The sequence below is a fragment of the Sorex fumeus genome, unplaced genomic scaffold (genome assembly GCF_029834395.1).
Source record: "Sorex fumeus unplaced genomic scaffold, SorFum_2.1 ptg000039l, whole genome shotgun sequence".
NCBI classification, from domain to species: domain Eukaryota; kingdom Metazoa; phylum Chordata; class Mammalia; order Eulipotyphla; family Soricidae; genus Sorex; species Sorex fumeus.
Genome location: NW_026606096.1, coordinates 7,657,713 through 7,679,112, shown reverse-complemented (window position 1 = coordinate 7,679,112; position 21,400 = coordinate 7,657,713). Strand labels below are relative to the sequence as shown.

At 54.9% G+C, this 21,400-nt stretch overlaps 1 protein-coding gene across 1 annotated transcript in view; it reads left to right on the top strand.

Moving 5' to 3' along the window:
- LOXL2 (lysyl oxidase like 2) overlaps window positions 1–21,400 on the top strand; it is an 89,225-nt gene that overhangs the window by 47,650 nt on the left and 20,175 nt on the right. The window contains exons 4-7 of the mRNA XM_056119037.1: window positions 5,875–6,086; window positions 9,044–9,266; window positions 11,722–11,905; window positions 21,005–21,156. Coding sequence (XP_055975012.1) covers window positions 5,875–6,086; window positions 9,044–9,266; window positions 11,722–11,905; window positions 21,005–21,156 — 771 coding nt within the window. The remainder of the gene's footprint in view (window positions 1–5,874; window positions 6,087–9,043; window positions 9,267–11,721; window positions 11,906–21,004; window positions 21,157–21,400) is intronic.

Sequence of the window (21,400 nt, the reverse complement as noted above, 5' to 3'; positions counted from 1 at the left end):
ATCTTCACCCAGCACTCTCTGGAGGGGTAAGAACTGACTGGAAATCCCCAGGCTGTGAGATTTAGATGTTGCCCAACCCCAGAAGTGTCGTGAGCCTCAGTTTCCCCGTTGTCAAGAGAGCCAGCCCAGAAGGATGTGGGTCCCTTGTATCTTCTCCTAGCCGTCCTCCTGGAAGCAGGGTGAGACCTGAGGAAACACTTTCGCCTCCTAACCACACAAAGCCAGGCTGCTGGAAATTTTTGGAATTCCTGTAGCCTGGGAGCTGTTTATCACAGCCAGTTTCAAAGGTTTTCTCTCAGCAACCCGCTCACCTCACCAACATCTTGGGGCTCTCCAGGTTGGAAGTCTGAAGTCCCCAAGGGAGTAATTAGCTCTAGAAAGATCCAAGCACTTCTTGACAGGACTTTCACCCTCCCCCCTCCTCCCCAAGAGAGCGGTTTGGAAAGAAAGGGCTCTGTATTCCTCTCCACGGCTTCAACACCCGGTGGTCCACTGAGGGTCCCGGTTGGAAAGGGGAGATACAGCCCAGGGGCAGTGCCTGCTGGCCTCTTCTGCAAGCGGGTCTCTGAGCCTCCGACTGGCTCGTTTGTCTAGAGGTGCTGTGGGAGGCAGAGCAGTGGGGGGGGGGGGGGGGGGGAGGAGGGGGAGGACGCTTCTTGGGCGTTGTCTCTCAGCTTCGAAGATTTTATTTGCCCAGAGCCTTCGTTTGCTCTCAGGCCTTGCCAGCCACCGCAGGGGATGCAAAGAGAGGTAGCTCTCAGGAGAGGCTTCTTCTCAACTAAAAATAGGTCACCGTATCTGAAAAAAGCCAAAGGGTGCAATTGGCAGAACAAAAGACTTGAAACTCTGCAGACCCAGGAGAATCTGAGAGCCTGATTTCCTGGCCACCGGGCGTGGCACACACTCCCTTTAAGTTTTGTTTTTATTTTTGGATTGGGGAGCCACACCCAGTGCTGCTCTGGAGAACCCTCCCAGTGGTGCTTGGGAGACAATGCAGTGCCAGGGAGTGAACCTGCCTCCTATATGCAGAATGCATGCTCTGATCTTTGAGCTGGCACTCCACACGCACCCATCGGAAGTTCTAGTGCTGGGGCTGCAGCGATAGTACAGCGGGGAGGGCATTTGCCTTACATACAGCTCACCCAGGTTCGATCTCCGGCATCCCATATGGTCCCCCAAGCAGGAGTGATTCCTTAGTGCAGAGCCAGGAGTAACCTCTGAGCATCACTGGATGTGATCCCCCAAAACAACAGGTTTGGTTTGACATTCCGAGCAAGATGGCGAAGCTTCAAGTCGAAAAAAGGGATGGCTCTGTTTTCAGGGTATTTTGCAGGGGGGTAGGGGCTGGTGGTGAGTGGGATAGTGTCACACCCGGCAATGCTCGGAGCTTACTGTGGACTTTGGTCATAGATCACTCCTGATGTTGCTCAGGGGACCATACAGTGTACTAGGGGGAAAAGCGGGTGGGCCTTGTGCAAGGCAAGTGCTATACTCTCTTGCTGTCTGTACTCTCTCGCTGATCTCTGGAGGGCTGTCTGTTAAGATCTTTTTCTAAATAGCCAGAATGATAGAGGTGGAGAGCGCGGAGCTGTGAGAAGCTGCAGCCCTGGTTGAGCCGTCTGGGTGCAGTTGGGTAGAACTAAGCATTTAGGTGTAGGGTGTGCTGGTGCCGGGGAGCTTCCCGCCCATGTCCCCACATCACTGTGGGGCTGGCATGGCTGCTGTGAAGTGAAGACTTAGCATGGGAGCTGAGAGTGCAGTTGGAGCAAAGTCAAGCCTCTCAGGGATGGGTCCGTTGGGAGCACATGCTGGCATCCTTGCTTGCCTACTGCTCGTCTTGTGCCCTTCCTGATGCAATCCCCACCTAGACTTTCAACTCGGTCCTATTTCCTCATTGGCAGCGGCCCCCGGACTCTGGAATTTGCAAGTCATTCACAGATGCTGCAGACGTCAGAAGTGGTTGGAGCCCAAGGCTGGCCGTCCGGCCCTGGGGCTCTGTCACCAGCCTCTCCACCAGCCCCTCGGCTGCAGCTGGGCCGGCAGCAATGGGCCAGGCCCCATGGAACCTTGGTTTTCCCTTTTGATGAGTTCTGAGGATGGCAGACCAGAAGGTTCTGGCATCTCGTGGAAGGAAGTCTTTCGAAGATGTGGCGCTCGTCTCTGGCAGGACGGACAGCGTTCAGACTTCAAAGTTTAAAACATGCCAGATGTGTGGCCAGCTTCTCGGCTGTTGGGCTGGAGGCAAAGTGAGCAGGTCGAGAGAACTGCTCATTGGAAAAGAAAACTGTGTGTTTCAGTGTTTCCAATCTTCCCTTTTGAGGCCGGACTTCTAGGGGAAATGGTCCTGGTGCTTGCGGTTAAGGGAGGGATTCCAGACTGGTGAAGTAACTGGGGGGAAGTTCTGTGACCGCCAGTGTTTGCCACAGAGCGGTCTGGGAGCTCATCAGCTACTGGCTGACGCCTGCTGCCCAGAGGGCTTCCCTACGCCTGGCCTGAGGACAGGAGCCACGGGGAGGCTGCAGGCCTCTCACGTACACGCTGGCCTGACTCACACGCCCCCGGCTGGAGCAGCGTGGATTTGGGGCCTGCCCTATAGCCCACAGACCCAGAAGGGAACATCCTGGAGCGCTGAGTCCCAGGTCCACCCGTGTGGGTTAGCTCCAGGTGAGGCCACAGATGGACATAAGGTCACTGAGGCTTGTGTGTAAGTCTGGATCACGGGCATGGAGTCTGAACCCTGTTTCCTTGGGGGGGTGGGGGGGGTGGTGTGAGGCTCAGGAGATCTGGGAGCTCCATTGCCAACTCCAGTGCCCGGGGGTGGGGGGATGCATACTGGGCACCATCTCCCAGACCAGGACCTGGCTCTCAACCTGTGTACCTTGAGGAAGTGTGAAACGTCACCAAGTGTCTCCCATCCTGGTTCACCTTTCAGGGATGGATCTGGGGAGTGGAGGGGAAGTGTGTGCTCTGCCTGACCTGGAGTGAACTGGGATCTGATCCTTTCATGTGGCCTTCGGAGTCAGAGAAGTCAGGGCCTGGCTGGGGCAGAGCGAGGAAGCCCTGTAGAGTTCGTGGAGGGGACAGCATGATTTGAATAACCACATGAGGTGCTTGGAGAATGGGAAGGAGGGAGGAGAGAGCATATGCTGTTTAATAGGCCTGAAGTGTAAACTGTCCCCTGACCATCTCTGAGGCCCCTTTCAGACCATGCCTGCACTCCATGGCCGCTAGGCATGTTCATGTAGACACACATGTATTGGCACGGACACTCGCCCGCAGACATGCACAAACACGACCGCAGACACACATATATATACATGGACACACATGCACAAATATCTAATCAACATGTACGTATAGACAGGCATGCATAAACACTCCTAACTGATGCATACATGTAGACATACATGCAAAAACACACCTACAGACATATATAGACATACAGACACACGCTGACAGACACATGCACAAATGAGACCTCAGACACATACCGACAGGTGCCTACACACACTCATGTCCTCAGAGTGCACAAAAATGCCCACAGGTTTACATATAGATAGACCCTCACAAGGCATAACTTGTCCACAGATACATGCACATGTAGACATGCACACACAATGCAGACACTTAAAAAGACACTCACATGTAGATGTGCGCACAAAGCACCAACATGCCCGTGAAATATATCTCACCACACAGGCAACATTTCCACACTCGAGAGAGACAGCATCTTTCCCTCTCTGTCTTCCTCGTCCCTCCCTTCCTTCCTCCTTTCCCCCTCACACACACACACACACACACACACACACACACACACACACATAGAGTAATTAGTGGAAGAACAGGACAGTGTCCCCAGTTCTAGCCTTCTCTTCCCTCAGATTCCTTTCCCGCATCTGGGACCCCCCGGCCATGCAGGGCTGAGGTTCCCTCTCCCCGGCCCCACAGCAGCCTGCAGGGGTAGGGGGGAAGGATCCATGAATGGAGTGAATCTGCCCACCATGCCTGCCCCAGGAGCCACAGGCTGACATCCTATGGCAACTTTCCTGCTGGCCACTGCACTCCTGAATTCCTGCCCACATCCGTCCAAACCCTGAGGTGTGGGGGGAGGCAGGCGGGGCTGCTCTCTGTCGTGGTGGCAGGTAGGAGCCCTGCAGCCCCGTGGAGGCTGTCCAGGCTCCAGCCTGGCAAGCCTGATCGGGCCACTGTCGGCTTTCCTTCCGCTGGTGGATGGGACCCAGGGCCTAGTGCCATCTGTCCAGGCCCACATACTTTCCACCACTTGCAGGACTGGTGGGGTGGGGCCTGACTGTCCGTCCTAAAGCCGGTGGTCAGGAGTCCCGGCTCTGGCCACCCAGAGCATGGCCCCATTCAACCCTGTGGTTCATTTACATTCTGGCTGGACAGGCGCTGGGCACTCGGGTCCCCCTGAGTTTGCTCCGCCAGTCCCTCTGCCCAGCCCCAAGCCCGCACTGGCCTGGCTCTGCATTGCTTACGCTGCCTTGGTGGTCCTCCTGGGGAGGAGACAAATCAACCAGGTCCCCCTCTGTAATGGGGACAGTCACCACCCAGCAGCCCACCTGTGAGAATGCCCAGGGGCAGGTAGCGGGCACTGCATGGCTGCACTTCCGAGCCTGTTGGAACCTTCACAGCTGAGCTCAGACTTGAACTGCAGGCTCAGGGGTCCGGGTCACTGCAGGACATGAGCCCTAGAGGCTCAGGAATTGGGCTGTGAGGGACCTGGACCCAGCTGCCAGCCAACAGCCTGGGGCGAGGGCTTTGCTGTTTAACTGGGGACAGGCTTGGGCACATGGAGGCAAAGACTCAGGGAGATTTTCCAGAACTGGTGGTGGCTCCAGGGGGTACCGCCGGTGGTAAGAGCGGGAAGAGAAGGGACAGGAAGTAAGATTCATGGAAAAGCAGAAGGTGTCCTGGCAAGGCAGCCTCCATTCCTGTCATGCCGCTGGGTCTCTGGCTTGGGAGGGGGCTTGGGACAGGGTCCTCCTCAGAGAGGTGGGGAGAGCCGGGCAGCAGGGGCACCCTGTCCGTCCCAGGGGCCTGCCTCTTTGTGCTGCAGAGAGATGGGTGGGTGGGGCAGTGAGGGAATCTTCCCTGTTGCCAGCGGCATTCAGAATCTGCCCTTGGCTGGCTCTGTGTCCATTTTGTCCTGGTCCCCAGGAGTCCCCCCAGCAGGCGCCTGTCTCTACACAGCACCCTGCATCTTGGTTCCCTGCATCTTCTTTGGAGAATGTAACATCTGAAGTGACAAGTCTGTGCAAGCTGGTACCACCAGCTTCAGGATATCTGAAGTTTATTAGACTGTCACTTCTGTTTCACTGGGCGCATGAATGCACACATGCATGCACACACATACCATGCACACATGCATGCACACACACACACACACGTACACACAACTCTTCACTGGAAATGTGAAGTTGAAGTTACTTATGTTTTATTTGGGGGGGGGGCGTCACACCTGGCGATGCTCAGGGGTTACTCCTGGCTCATGCACTCAGGAATTACTCCTGGTGGTGCTCAGGGGACCATATGGGATGCTGGGAATTGAACCTGGGTTGGACGCGTGCAAGGCAAACGCCCTACCCGCTGTGCTCTGGCTCCAGCCCCTGAAGTTACCTCTGATAGTGGAAGAACAGTAGGCCTGAGCCCTTCAGAATTCTTGATAGGACAGAGATGCTCCAGGCGTCCCCCAAGGCTCCCTGGATTGCTCCAGGTCACCCCATTATTCCTCGTCCCCTGCAGCCATGCCACCTTCCACACGGTGCTGATGAGTCGGCTCCCCTGTGTGCCACAGCCCCCAGCAGGGTGCCCAGGCCCGGAAGTCACCCTATCCCCCTATTTTCTTGCTTCCAGAGCCTGAATATCCAGGTTGAGGACATCCGGATCCGAGCCATCCTGTCTGCCTACCGCCGGCGCACGCCCGTGACGGAGGGCTACGTGGAGGTGAAGGATGGCAAGGCCTGGAGGCAGGTCTGTGACGAGCACTGGACCACCAGGAACTCGCGAGTGGTCTGCGGCATGTTTGGCTTCCCCGGGGAGAAGACGTACAACGCCAAAGTGTACAAGTGAGCTTCCGGCCGGGAGAGGCCTTCCCCTCCAGAACTAGCGGGCGGATCCACTGTGACCCCCCCAGCCTGACCTGGGGCGTGAGACCAACCCCAAGGGCCTGAAGGACGTGGGCCATGACCCGGGCATCCCCCAGGAACCCAGGCCGGCAGCCTCTAGAGAGTGGCTGCCTCTTCCAAGTCAGAGAGGCCCTGCGTTCGCGTACTGAACTTTATTCCCTCCGGGCCCCGGGGTGCAGGGGAGGCTGCCTGGAGCCCACAGTCTGCCACGTGGGTGAGGGCTGGCAGTGACATGGGCTTAGCACCCCCCTGGGGATGACCATAATGGCGGTTCTCACCCTTGGTTGCCCCGATGTGGCCCAGAGCTTCCCGCTGCCCGTGGGGGCTAGGGAGAGTGTCCATCTTTCGAATACTCTGGAGAACTCCCTCTAGCTGGCCAGTTGCTTCCCTGGGGACGTTCCTTGGCTTTCCCTGCCAACTGGGGCCAGGAAAGGCAAACCCTTCTCCCGACAGGCTTCCTCAGCAGAACCACAGCCAGGCCACTGGGCTGGGCCTGTCCAGGCAGAGGCACTGGGTCAGCTACTGATGGCAGCCGAGGACGGTGCCCCACAACCCACGCTGTGGGTGGCCCAGAGCCCTGCTTTTTGGGGGAGGGGTATATCTTGGGTCAGTTTGGGTATTTGGGCCCCAGGCAGGCCTCCCTGGTGCTGGGTCTGAACCCCACTCTTGCCTCTCCGATTGGGGTAGAAGGCCATGGAGGCTGGAAACACCCAGAGCAGTGTGGGCGCTCCTGGTGAGACAGGGATGGCGACGGAGCCCCTGGAAACCAGCTCCTCTCTCGCATGCTGGGAAGTTGCTCTGTGCCGGCTGGGACTGGCAGGAGCTGGGCCAGCAGTGGGCTGTGATCTGGATCTGGGCCCGCGCAGCCTCTGTGTGAACTCAGGGAAACCCAGGCCTGAGGGCAGCTCCCGCCCCGCTCTTGTAGCGCCCCTAGGAGACCTTTTGCAGCTCAGGGGAAGGTTGGACTGGGGAGGGCATCCCTGGGCCCGGGCTCTCTCTGTGTCTTGGTCTGAAGCTGAGGACAACAGAGGCCTGGGGGCCAGTGTGAGAGCCACACCTACATGACCTCTACATCGGATGCTTCTAGAAGCATCTTCCCACCTGCCCTGACCTTCTCACATGTCTTCTTTTTTTCTTTTTGGGTCACACTCGGCGATGCACAGGGGTTACTCCTGGCTCATGCACTCATGCATCCCACCCTTCCTCTTTTCCTCCCTCCATTTTCCATGCTGCATGTCACACAGGCCTGCACCTTGCCTGACCTGGGTCCTGCAACCTTCTTGGGAAGCTTTGCTAAAGTCTTGGTGAATTTCATCACCATTTTAATTTCCAGTAGGAAGCAAGTCAGTTTTGAGTAAGCAGATGAACTAATGGAGAGATCGGAAAGGAGGATTTAAGTGGTCTGCCAGGGTTTGATCCTTAGTGCCACATATTGTCCCCCAAACTCTGCCAGGAGCATCCCCTGAGCACTGCTGGGTTTGACCTCACCACCATAGCCCCTTTAAAAAGACTTGTCTCATCAGAGTCCCATTTAATCTTGTCTATCACTGGGGCAGAGTTGAGCAGTCAACTCTTACCTCCCCTTGATGGTCACAGGGTCAGCCGCTGACTGAGATGGAGGCTGTCCTCAACCAGTCTCTCCTGCTCATCCCTTTAAGATCCGTGTGTGTGTGTGTGTGTGTGTGTAGGGGCTTGGGCCACACCCAGAAGCTTCCGGGCTCACTCCTAGATATGCACTCAAGGATCAAACTTGGCAGTGCTTGGGGGACCATATGCGATGCCCGAGATCAAACTCAGGCCAGCTGCATGCCAAGCAAACCCTCTCCCTGCAGATTTTGCTCTGGCCCTAGACCTCTATTTTTTTTTTTGGTGTGGGGGGTGGGCAGTTTGTGCTACCCATGGCGATGCTCAGGGCTTACTCCTGGTTCTGCATTCAGAAATCACTATCGGTGGTGCTTGAGGGACCAATTCTGGGGATCAAACCCAGGGTCGCCTTGATGCAAGTTAGACACCCTCCCCGCTGCTTGGGAACTTTTTTGCACATTGTCTTTATCAGCTTCAGTCTCATCCCACACTTCAGCCTCTTGTAGGGACCGCTAAAGGCAGTGCCTGGTGTCCTTCCTGCCAGGCCTGGCCCTCCCCAGCCAGGTGCCCGATATCATGGATGGACTCCGTGATGTGATACCTGGGGGAGCTGCAGATGAGGCTGCTCAGAGATGCTGAGGGGACCAGCAAGCCTTCCCCCAGCTGCTATGTGTCTCCGTGTGTATTTATAAATTGCTTTTTTTTTTAATGGAATTTCATGGGAATTCCTGAAGGGAAAGAGGTAACCGAGCCAGATTAAGAATGTGAATTGTGGGGCCAGAGCAACAGCACAGTGGTACAGCAGGTAGGGTGTTTGCCTTGCACGTGGCCAACCTGGGTTTGATTCCCTGCATCCCATATGGTACCCTGAGCATCACCAGGAGTAATTCCTGAGTGCAGAGCCAGGAGTAACCCCTGAGCATCTCCAGGTGTGACCCAAAAAGCAAAAAAAAAAAATAAATAAAAAAATAAAATGAAGAATGTGAATTGTGGGGTCAGAGTGGTAGTATAGTGGTAGGGCTCTTGCCTTGCATGTGGCTGAGCAGAGTTCGATCCCTGGCATCCCATATGGTGCCCCGAGCCCCTGCAGGGGTAACTTGAGTGCAGAGGCAGGTGTAACCCCAAAAGCCCCTCCTTTCCCCCCAAAATGTGATTTGTGTCCTCTGTTATAAAGTTCAATAAAATTAAAAAAATACAATTTATGAACAAAATGGAAGTGGGGGGAAAAAAGTGTCCCTCTGGTGCCCATCCCCAGCTGGAGGGACCGAGGGCAGTGCCCGCAGGCCGGTCACTGCGCCTCCTGCTCTCTGCAGAATGTTTGCTGCTCGGAAGAAGCCACGCTACTGGCCCTTCTCCATGAACTGCACCGGCACGGAGGCCCACATCTCCAGCTGCAAGCTGGGCCCCCAGGTGTCCCGGGACCCCGTGAAGAACGTCACGTGTGAGAACGGGCTGCCGGCGGTGGTGAGCTGTGTGGCTGGCCAGGTCTTCAGCCCGGACGGGCCTTCCAGGTTTCGGAAAGCCTACAAGCCCGAGGTGAGGCCCTGGCACAGGGGAAGTAGCAGGGTCCTGGGAAGGAGGGATCCCCCTTCCCAAAGAGTGGGGAGAAGAGGGACATCCTCAGGGAGACCTAGGAGGGGCAAGCAGGGAGCCCCGGCCTTAAGGCATTAACTACCATCTGGGCATCCACCCCCACGTCCCCACTCTAAGAGGACAGATCGGGCTAGAGGGGAGCACCCTGGGGACTGTCAGGCTCCGGCACCCCCTGTCTGCTGACCCAGCACAAGGGAGGGGTGCTGGGGTCCCCGTGCTCACCTGGACCAACCCCATTGGGGACCGTGGAGACCAGTGGGGAACAGTGGAGCTGCAGGGAATGGAAGATTCAGGGCAAAACCACCAGATGCTCGGGTTATCAGACAGGGTTGCTGGTTCCCAGCAGGAAAGGAACGGGCGGAGGACCGGAGAGAAATGCAGACCTGCACAGGGGTGTCTGCACCATCAGTCCCCGTAGTCACGGTGCACATGGTGAGCCAGAGGACGTGTGCCTGTGTGAGCATGTGTATTTGCATGTGCCTGCAGGTATCAGTTTGTGCCTATGCATTTGCATGTGTGTATCAGTGTATGCCTGTGTCTGTATGTCTTTGTGTGCCTGCTTGTATCAGTGTGTGCATGTGAGCATGTGTATTTGCATGTGCCCGTGCGTGTCAGTGTGTGCCTGTGTGCGTATGTGTCTTTGCGTGTGCCTTTGTGTGTCAGTGTGTGCGTGTGAGCATGTGTATCAGCATGTGCCTATGTATGTGAGTGTGTGCCCATGTGGGGGTGTGCACAGAGTTGAGGGTCAAGTCTGCAGCACAAAAGCTGAAACTTTGACTAGAGAGATCGTTACAGCCTGTAAGGCGCTTGCCTTGCATACGGCCACTCAAGTTCGATCCCTGGCCCCATATGGTGCCCTGAGCACTGCCAGGAGTGATTCCTGAGTGCAGAACCAGGGGTAACCCCTGAGCATGGCCAGGTGTGACCCCCAACAAAGACTGAAGCTTGCAGGCTCCTTTTTTTTTTTTTTGCTTTTGGAGTCACACCCAGCGATGCCCAGAGGTTACTCCTGGCTCATGCACTCAGGAATTGCTTCTGGCGGTGCTCCGGGGACCATATGGGATGCTGGGATTCGAACCTGTGTTGGCCATGTTGGCTGCGTGCAAGGCAAACTCCCTACCCACTGTGCTATCGCTCCAGCCCTGCAGGCTCATTTTTAAAGCGGTTCTGAAACTGAGGGTGCTGGTTAACCACCGCCCCTCCTCCACATCTTTTTCTTTTCCCCACTAACACCAGGGTCTGTGGAGTCCCTCAGGCCTGTCTGTCTAGGCTCTATCACAGTGCCCTGCCTGCATGGCCAGTCAGGCAGCTCAGTAGGTGACGGGGAGAGATGTGGTCAAGCTCAGTAGATCAGGGAGTGAGTTGTATGGTCAGTCAGGGAGAAACTCCAGCTGAGATGGGAGGCGCTGGGCCTTGTTTAATGCTGGGCCCTCTGCGGGGCCCTCAGTGCATGCCCAGTCCCACCTCCTGCCACCCCTTACTCATCTGCGTTGACTCGAACAAGTATCAGCAATAGCTCCACCGACGGACTCCCCCACCCCATCACACGCACAATCTGGTGCACATGCTTGAAAGTGCACACACATACTTGCATATATGCTCGTGCACGTCTGCCCAGACAGTACCTCTGATCCAAGCTAGAGAGACAGTACAGCCTGTAGGGCTCTTGCCTTGCACACGGCCACCCGAGCTCAATCCCTGACCCCATATGGTCCCCCTGAGCACTGCCAGGAGTGATTCCTGAGTGCAGAGTCTTGGTGACGGCCCTGCAGGAGGTGCAGAGGCTGTGGGGAGTGTCTTCCAGGAGGTGAGGAAAGCATCGAAACTAGAACCCCTACCCTTTCTCTCCAGGTTTCAGTGCACCAGCTAATTGCACCCTGGAGTGGAAAACGCCTTGCCAGGGGCCCAGCGCAGATTTAGCCATAGCCAGTGGGAGGCTTCCTCTCCCTGAGTTGCCCCATTTCCCAAGGTCTGGCCTCCTTGCTCAGGCACCCCGTGGAGCCCCCTGCCTTCTGCCCCGAGCCAAGTGGGCTGGCCCCGCCATGCTGCACAGGCTCCCGCACCCTGGACTCCAGGGCCATGGTCATAGCGAGGAAGAGTGTGGTCCAGGGTCAGCAGACCTCGGGACCAAGGCAGCCTCCTCCTGTAGCTCTACGGCTGAGGGTTCTTGTGAGGAGGACGAGGATCTGGGCGAGGCCCAAGCATCAGTGGGGAAAGGCCATGAGCTGGTTCTGGTCCCCGCTGGGCTCCAGGGGGCCAGGCAGAAGCTGCACTAGAAGACTGTGTGTGTGGGGCGGGGGATGGACTGGGATGGGGGCAGCGGGGGAAGGCAGGGCCCAGGAGTGCCCACCCAATGTGCATCAGCTTCTGCACTCAGCAGGACCGTGTGTCTCCCCAGCAACCCCTGGTTCGCCTGAGAGGCGGAGCCCACATCGGGGAGGGCCGCGTGGAGGTGCTCAAGAATGGAGAGTGGGGGACCGTCTGCGACGACAAGTGGGACCTGGTCTCTGCCAGCGTGGTCTGCCGGGAGCTGGGCTTTGGCAGCGCCAAAGAGGCCATCACTGGCTCACGGCTGGGGCAAGGTAAGGAGAGGGGAGGCCGTGCTGGGGCTGCTCCTTTGGGACCGTGGCGGGGGGGTGGGGGGAGCCCAGCCTGCTGCTGGCCAGATGCCTGTCTGGCTTTGCTGCTGCTCTTCTTCGAGACAACCCCAGACCTTTCCCTGGGTCTCAGAGCTGGAAGGGCTCCCGGGAAGTGTAGATGAGATGCTAATGAGCACTTTAGTTGGGAGTCCATCTCACCCAACGCCTCCCGATGCCCCACTGAGAGGAAAGTTGGGGTCCCCAGACTTCAGGATACATCGGTCTCTGGACCCCTCCTGGGACTAAAACACACCCAGTGCTGGGGACCGGAGAGATGGTACAGTGAGCTGGGCTCTTGCCTTGCATGCAGCCAACGTGGGTTCGATCCCCTTCACCCAATGTGGTCCCTGAGCACTGCCAGGAGAGATTCCCTGAGTGCAGAGCCAGGTGTAAACCCTGAGCATCACCAGGTGTGGTCCCCAGAGACGGAGAGTCCCCGGCATGTGTGACTTGTCCCCAGTGACACAGCACTGTGAGCTGCTGGCAATGTCCTGGCCCTCTGAGCCTGGTAGCAGGATGTTCCCTGCAGATGCCATGAGAAGCAGCAAGAAGGGACCTGGGTTTTACTCCTTGTCCTGAACAGACCTTTCATTTGAGCAAAGAACAAACACGTGGGAGGCTTTCAAAGGGGTCAATGCTGAGAGCAATGCTGCAAACATGCCCAGTAGGGCAGATGGCTTCATTCCCCCTGATGAGCCTCTTGGGATCACCCCATACTTGCAAATTCAGGTCCATGATGAGCGGTCAGGCCTCCCGGGCCAGGTGGGGGTTGAGGGGCAAAGGATATTATCTCTCGGGCTCTCCACCCATAGGGACCAGCAAGCTTGGGAGGCACCGGGATGGGCCCCACGAGTGGCCGGGGAGGGCCTCGAACCTGTGGGCAATTTCCCTCCCCCACGGAAAGTCCCCATGAGCAGTCTGGAGGAAAGAGAGTTCGAGAACCACAGACAGTGCTCTGGGGAGGATCTCAGACGACAGATTTGGAAACGGGCCCAGGGGCACCCTGGTCGTTCATGCTAGAGAAAGAGAGAACAACACCTTGGCCCCGTGCTGTTGGGATTCAGAACTTAATCACCGTTCCACAGTCTCTGCAAGCCTCCTGCACCTGTGGGAAACTCCAGTGTGGGCCCAAGGGGTTCTTTCACTTGGCCCCTTGCAATCCAGCAATTATTTAACCCTGGTGTGGCGAGGTGTTCAGTTTCCCTGGCGGCTTCAACACTCACACAGTCCACTTCACTGCCTATTGGTTTCCAGGCCAGTGGGATGTCTCTTGTACTCCCAAGGCCTGCAGGACAAAGGCCACTCATCCAAGGGATAAACAAGCCCTAGATGACATGGACATTCCATTTACCATGGGCGTGTGTTATTTGGCCTCTTTCTTTCACCGCCCAGAGTGGCCAAAGGTTTCCGTGAGCCCGCGGCACTGGGAGAAAGACCTTTGACATTTCCACTGCTGTCCTTGACAGACCAGGGGGTGATTGATGTTCTGTGACACGGGCCGGGCCCCTCTCAGAGGCAGAAAGGGGAGGTCCAGAGGTGAGGTCAGGTCTCAGAGCTGCCGTGGGGACCCTGGGTCAGCCTGTCTCTGGGGGGTGACATCAGGGCAAGGACTAAGTCGGTCAGTTAGGTCCTGGTCCGACGGCTATCTACTTGTTCAGTGACCTTGACCGGCCTCTGGAGCTGGCCTTCTCCCTGCAAATGGCAGCTGGATTTGGGATTCTGAGCTGTGTTCCCATTGAGTCTCCCATGAGCTCAGACCTGCTCTCCTCACCCAGCGGCAGCCCTCCAGGGCATTTGCTTAGCTGCCGGGGTACACCAAGCCCCCACAAGAGGCTGAGTGCTAAAGCCGGGAGCTTTAACTTTCTGGCCTTGATGCTTCGTCTGTGTTCCGCTCATAGTTCCACAGGAACATTCACTTGACCGGAAATGATGGGTGAGTTCCAGTGGTATACTAAGACTAGGCAAAAAGTTTCAGCATCCATGGAGCCGGAGCAATAGTACAGCGGGTATGGCATTGCCTTGCATGCAGCTGACCTGGGTTCAATCCCCGGCATCCCATATAGTCATCCCCCTGAGTGCAGAGCCAGGAGTAATCCCTGAGCACCGCCAGGTGTGACCCCCAAAAAACAAAACAAAACAAAAAAGTTTTAGCATCCAGTCCACCTGAGGTCCCGAGGAATATCCTCTGAACCGTATCACTTAAATTTAAAAGGGTGCTAGAGCAATAGTACAGCAGGGAAGGCATTTGCTTTCCACGCAGTCAATCTAGGTTTGATCCCCAGCATCCCATATGGTCACCAGAAGTAGTAATTCCTGAGCTCAGAGCCAGGAATAACTCCTAAGTATCAATGGGTGTGACCCAAAACAAAAGAAAAAGGGAGAGTTGATTTTCATAATATATTTTCCTTTAGTCCAGAATGGGCTAGAGCGATAGCACAGCGGTTAGGGTATTTATCTTGCACGTGGCCGACCAGGTTCGATTCCTCCCGTTCCTCTCGGAGAGCCCGGCAAGCTACCAAGAGTATCCTGCCCGCACAGCAAAGCCTGGCAAGCTCCCCGTGACATATTCGAAATGCCAAAAACAGTAACAAGTCTCACAATTTGTTGTGAGACGTTGCTGGTGCCCGCTTGAGCAAATTGATGAACAACGGGAGGACAGTGCTACAGCGCTACACTGCTTAGCCCAGAATAGGATCTCGAAGTGTAAGTGCTATTAATGAGATGTTTCGTACTTTGTGTACTGCACATATTTTTTTTTTTTTTGCTTTTGGGTCACACCCGGCGTTGCACAGTGGTTACTCCTGGCTCATGCACTCGGGAATTACTCCTGGCGGTGCTTGGGGGACCATATGGGATGCTGGGAATCGAACCCTGGTTGGCCGCGTGCAAGGCAAACGCTATGCTATCGCTCCAGCCCCTGCACGTGTCATTTTGGAGCAGCCACATTCCCGGGGCTCACCATGGCCAGGAGCTACTCAGAAACTTTCTTCTCATGCTAGTCTATTATGTAGAATATCTTTAGTTAGTGCCTGTGGCCCTGAGTACTATTAAGAATCTTGTGACAGGACCGTAGAGATTGTTCAGGGCTAAGTCTCTTGCCTTGTATGTGGCCGGCCCCAGTTCCACTTGCAGTGCCACAGAGGGTCTCCTGAGCATGGAGCACCACCGGGAGTGACCCCTGAGCAGTGCTGGGTGTGTGATCCAAAAACAAAACCAAAAAAAAAGTGTGAGAATGTGTGCCGCGCACCCAGCCCTGGGACAGGGACTGCAAAACACAGTGCCTTGTCCAGTTTTGTGGTGCTGAGTGTGGAGAGCGCTTACTAGCAAACCGTAACGTCTCGGTAAGATGTGGCAGTACCGGTTTATCCAGCATCCAGAGCATCGTACCAGTGTGTGGCTTCTCCCCAGCCCAGGCATCCCAGAGCTGAGGTTTATACCTGGGGGAAAGCAGGGTCCAGATCAAGGTAGGAAAATCAGCCTACAGAGCACCTTGGAGCATCCTGAGCCCTGGAGGAGGGGAACACTGGGGGTCAGATGAAACTAAGCAAGGCAGAGGAGCCAGGAGCCCACACACACTGTGAGCTGCCGCGGGATCCAGGCTGGTGTCCCAGTCGTGCCTCCTGCCTTGCTGTAGCCCCTCGAACCCAGAGGGTGCAGGGAGGCCGCTGAGAACATAGACTGGTCATGCTCCTCCTGGGCCCACCTCTCGGGTGCTGTTTGCTTCTGCCCCATGAAAGCAGGCCCTGCGCTCTGAGCCTACAAAAGTCAGGCCAAATGTTAGAGTCCAAAGCAGCATTTCTCAACTGAGATATTCTAGGAGGCAAAACGTGCAAAGCACATAAATGAGGGACTGGCCTGAGACTCTGGAACAATCAGCAGTCGGGGGCACAGGAGGGAAGCAGGGTTGAGTCTCTTGTAGTTAACTTTCTTCTCAAGCTGGTCCTTTGTCTGGAGACCCTGAGACCGTCGGTAATGTTTGGGCCAAATCCTACCTAGGCAGGAAAATCTGGTTCTTTCCACAGAACTTTGATCAGAGTGTCTGTGATCTAGATGGTCCCGTAGCATGTGGGAAATGAGAAATGAGTCCAATTAAAGAGAATTTACATTACCGAATACCTTTTTAAAAATTTTTATTAGTGAAACATCATGAGGTACAGTTGTAGACTTATAAATTTTTGTGCTTGGGTTTCAGTTATACAGTGATCGAGTACCCATCCCTCCACCAGTGCCCATTTTCCACCACCACTGATCCCAGTATCCCTCCCACTCCCCCACCCCCATCCCACCCCGCCTCTGTGGCAGGGCATTCCCTTTTATTCTCTCTCTCCTTTTGGGTGCTGTGGTTTGCAAAAGAGGAATTGAGTGGCAATCATGTTCGGTCTATAGTCTACTTTCAGCATGCATCTCCCATCCTGGGTGGATCTTCCCAATACCCTTTATTTGATGCTCCCTTCTCTGTCTGAGCTGCCTTTACCCGTAGAGTGCGCAGCTGGCCTCCAAGCCATGGAATAAACCTCCTGGTACTTATCTCGGCTATTCTTGGGTGTTAGTCTCCTATTTTGTTACTTTATGTTCCCCAGATGAATGCAATCTTTCTATGTCTGTCCCTCTCTTTCTGACTCATTTCGTTTAGCATGATACTTTCCATGTAGTACCACTTGTATGTGAATTTCATGACTTCATCTTTTCTAATAGCTACATAGTACTCCATTGTGTAGATGTACTAAAGTTTCTTTAACCAGTCATCTGTTCTCAGGCACTCAGGCTTTTTCCAGATTCTAGCTATTGTAAATAGTGCTGCAGTGAATACACAAGTGCAGATGTCACTTCGACTATACTTTTTTGCCTCTCCAGGGTATATTCCCAGGAGTGGTATTGCTGGGTCAAGTGGGAGCTCAATTTCTAATTTTTTGGGAATCGTCCATACTGTTTTCCAAAAGGGCTGAACCAGTCGGCATTCCCACCAGCAGTGAAGGAGGGTCCCTTTCTCACCATATCCGCGCCAACACCGGTTGCTTTTGTTCTTTTGGATGTGGGCCGGTCTCTGTGGTGTGAAATGATATCTCATTGTTGTTTTGATCTGCATCTCCCTGATGATTAATGATGTAGAGCATTTTCTCATGTGCCTTTTAGCCATTTATTACCAAATACTTAATGAGGCAAGAAATAATGCCATTTGTTTCCTGAGTTTCCGGTATACCTGGTGTCTGCCTTAATTTCATGGTTCAACTCTCTGGGCTGCAAGGTGGAGGATTCTGTTGCCCCTGGCTGGGTGAGGTAGTATTCAGGGCATTTGCGCTGCCCAGGAGACGCGGCTGGTTCCCATCTGGAGTGAGCTGCTGCTTGATGGAGGTGTGGGAGGAAGTGTTGAAGAGGGTGTGATCGAGCCTGAGCACGGAGAACGGGCTGGAAATCTTCCTTCCGGGGCCATTGCTGCCGCTTAGATGAGCGGAAGAAAGCCAGCCTCAGGCGGGGGGAGGGGGGGGATCGGAGCAGATCTGGGCTGCCTCCCCCAACCCCAGTTAGGCACGAGTTCCTTTTCCGTCCCCCGTATTCTCGTCCCTTGTCATCTCAGGTGCTTCCCATGGTTCGGTGAGTCCATGCAAGCGGTGCGAGTAGGTGATTAATAAAGTGAGGGACACTTGCTCGCCCGGCAGCGTCCCTGTGTCCGTCAGTCCAGCCCTCATACCCCCGAGAGCTCCGTGCCTGCTTCATCCCAACCTTTCCATGCCAAGTCCTTGGATGCTTCCGGCCTTAGTCATGCAAGTGTTTAGACACATTTTGTAAAACTCATCAAATATTCCAAGGAACTGGAAGCGGCGTTCCCTTCCGAGTTGCCAGGGGATGGAAACTTGGCTGCTCCCTGCAGCACGGGTTGCAGCTGGAAGGGACTTCGGCCTCCCGGACTCCCCAACTGCAGAGCCGGCTCCTGCATCTTCATCAAGTCCATATGACAGACCCTTGAGACCTGCACCCTGTCCCCAACTCACCGTGAGCTGGGCCCAGTCCTATGTAGCCATGGGACCCCGGCCCCGACCTCAGCCTGGGAGATCGAGGTGCTGCCAAGACACCATTTATAGCACTTGCTCTCCCCCAGCGAGGTGGGCAGGGAGCTACAGCCTCCGAGACAGACAGACAGACCCTGGGGACGGCCATCCGAGCCAGCATCTCTAAGGAGGGGGGTGTCAGAGCCGAACGCCGCAGGAGGCGTGGAGGCCTGGCTGATGAGCGGGAGGACGGCCACAGGGACTGGGGCTCTTCCCCGAGCACCATCAACCAGTGTTGGGCTGTCCCCTGGGATTTCCACAGGCCTTTCAGCCTCCCGGGCTGCAGGTGGGCAGGCGTGTTGGCCCCAGCGAGAGATGACAGGGCAAGGGAGGTGGGGGAGCCAAGACGGGGCACAGGAAGAGGCCATTGCTTCTCAGCGGCTATAGAAGAGGAGGCGCTCCGGGGAGGACCTCAGACTCTGCTGTGTCCTGAGGTGGGAGGGGTGGCTGGGAAGTCCAGCACTCGGCAGCTGCCGCTGGAAGCAGAGCAGAGCCAGCCCGTGAAATTCTCCGGAGTGGAAGTGGGGTGGGGGAGAGGGAGGTGTCCGTGGGTTTGATGTGGGGGAGGGGGGGGCAGGGAAAGGCCAGCAGAGGGAGGGTGCTTGGCTGGTGCTCCCTGGTGGGACAGGCTTCGGGAGAGCTGCTTTGGGAGCTGATTAACCTGAAAGCTGGTCATCTAGGAAGGCTCGCTCCTGGCCAGAGACAGAGAGATGCTTCCTGCTTGCACTCACAGCCCACCCTTGCATGGTACCCAGGGACCCCGAGGCAGGAGAATGTGGGCTGAGGAGGGTGCCCTGAGGTGGGAGACGGGGGAGAGAGACAGACAGACAGACACAGAGACACAGAGACAGACAGGCCAGACTCCCAGAGGCACCTGTGCCCCTCCAAGGTCAGAGATTGTCCAGGGCCTCCAACTTCAGCAGTTTGACTTCTGCCTGTCAGCGGAGTGCTGTGGCAGGCTGGGATCATGCGTTTCACCTGGCTTTTTCTGTCTACTTCTTTACTTTCCATATCCATCCTCTAACTCTAGTCATCCTATCTGACTGTGTCCTTTGTTGCCTGCAGGGACCCTAACTCTACGCTAATAGCCACCCCTTTTAGGTTTTGGTGCGTGGGGTATTTATTGCAATTGGAAAAGTGATTCCTAGTCTGATCCTCTATGCCCATAAGAACACCAGGATTCTGAAAGATGGAGGAGTTGGCCGAGGTCAGGCAGAAATAGTTTTGGGCCAAAAAAAAAAAAATTGTGACAAATTGTTTTTACTCTCTGGTGGTCCTAGGATGAGAAGCAAGTTCCAGGGGCCAGAGAGATATTTACAGTGGGCAGGGTACTTGTATTGCATGCTGCTGGCTGGGGTTTGAGTCCCAGCATCCTGTATGGTTTTTTAAGCCCCAAGGAGTGATCCCCAAGCACAGAGTCAAGAGTAAGCCCTGAGCCCCTCTAGATGAGACACTGCACCCAGCAGAAGAAGCAGTTTCTACCAGGGTGAGAGTGGGGGTAAGCCTGGGGGCTGGAGAGGCATGTTCTTTTAATTTTTTTAATTTTTTTATTTTATAAGGTAGCACTGTAGCACTGTCCTCCCATTGTTCATCCATTTGCTCGAGCGGGCCCAGTAACGTCTCCATTATGAGACTTGCTGTTACTGTGTTTGGCATATCGAATACGTCATGGGTAGCTTGCCAGGCTTTGCCGTGAGGGTGAGATACTCTTGGTAGCTTGCCGGGCTCTCTGAGAGGGGAGGAGGAATCAAACCCGGGTTGGCCCGGTCTGCAGCGTGTAAGGCAAACGCCCTACCCGCTGTGCTAGTGCCCTACCCACTGTGCTATGACTCAAGTTTCCTTCAGGATAGCTGGCACTCTCGCACGACCACCCACGCAGTTTTATCCGGTAAAGCGAATTTTATAAGGTAGTTCACAATATTTGATTACATTTAATATTCAAACAGCAATCCCAGCACCATTACACCTTCCCACCATCATATTTGGGATGTTTCTATCCCAAGCCCCAAGCCCTGTCCCAAAGCACAACCAAAATAATATATTTTGTATTGTTTGTTATGAAAAACTGCTGAAAATGCTACAAAAAAGTATCATAGAGGAAAGAAACAGTGTGGATTTTTCTATTTTGGCAGGGGTCATTAAGACCTTCTTAGGATATCACCAACATGTTGTTAAAGGTTGAGTGATGTGAACTTTCATATGTGTGTGTGTGTATGAAAACATATGTGCATATATATATATATATATATATATATATATATATATATATATATATCACGGTCTCGGTCCTTCGGTTGTTCATTGACTTGCTCGAGCGGGCCCAGTAACATCTCCATCATGAGACTTGTTACTGTGTTTGACATATCGAATACGTCACGAGTAGCTTGCCAGGCTCTGCTGTGCGGGCGAGATACTCTTGGTAACTTGCCGGGCTCTCCGAGAGGGGTGGAGGAATCGAACTCGGGTCGGCCATGTTGGCCACTTGTAAGGCAAATGCCCTACTGCTGTGCTATCCCTCCAGCCCTACATATATATATATATATATATATATATATATATTTAGAGAGGCATGCTCTGAGGGTTAGAATGTCCCTCAGAACGCTCCCCCAAAAGGCAGCTCAGATAGAGAAGGGAGCACCAAATAAATGGTGTTGGGAGCATTCTCCCAGGATGGGAGATGCATGCTGAAAGTAGACTATAGACCAAACATGATTGCTACTCAATGCCTCTTTTGAAAACCACAGCACCCAAAAGGAGAGAGAGAATAAAAGGGAATGCCCTGCCACAGAGGCAGGGTGGGATGGGTGGGGGAGGGATACTGGGATCAGTGGTGGTAGAGAATGGGCACTGGTGGAGGTAAGGGTGTTCAATCATTGCATAACTGAAACTCAAGCACAAAAATTTGTAAGTCTACAACTGTACCTCATGGTGTTTCACTAATGAAAATTAAAAAAAAAAAAAAGAACACTCCCCTGACACACGTGTCCCTCCACAGGGATAGGCCCCATCCACCTCAATGAGATCGAGTGCACAGGCAGCGAGAAGTCCATCACGGATTGCAAGTTCAATGCCGAGTCGCAGGGCTGCAACCACGAGGAGGATGCAGGGGTGCGGTGTAACGTCCCTGCCATGGGCTTCCAGAAAAAGGTGAGCTCTTGCTGCATGGCTAGAGGGGACAGCGTGCCGGGGCATGCAGGGCCCAGGGGCTCTGGTCACCGGGACTTCCTCCCCCACGTGTGTCAGGGTGCAGGTGAGGACATGCAGCCGCCGCCCTCTGGCAGGGCTTGGGCGTCACTGTGTGTGCCCCACTGTGGGACAGGGCTGACTCAGACCTTTCCACAGGGACTCCAGTTCCCCATGATGAGGACACTGTGTCCTGGGCCCTTTCTTA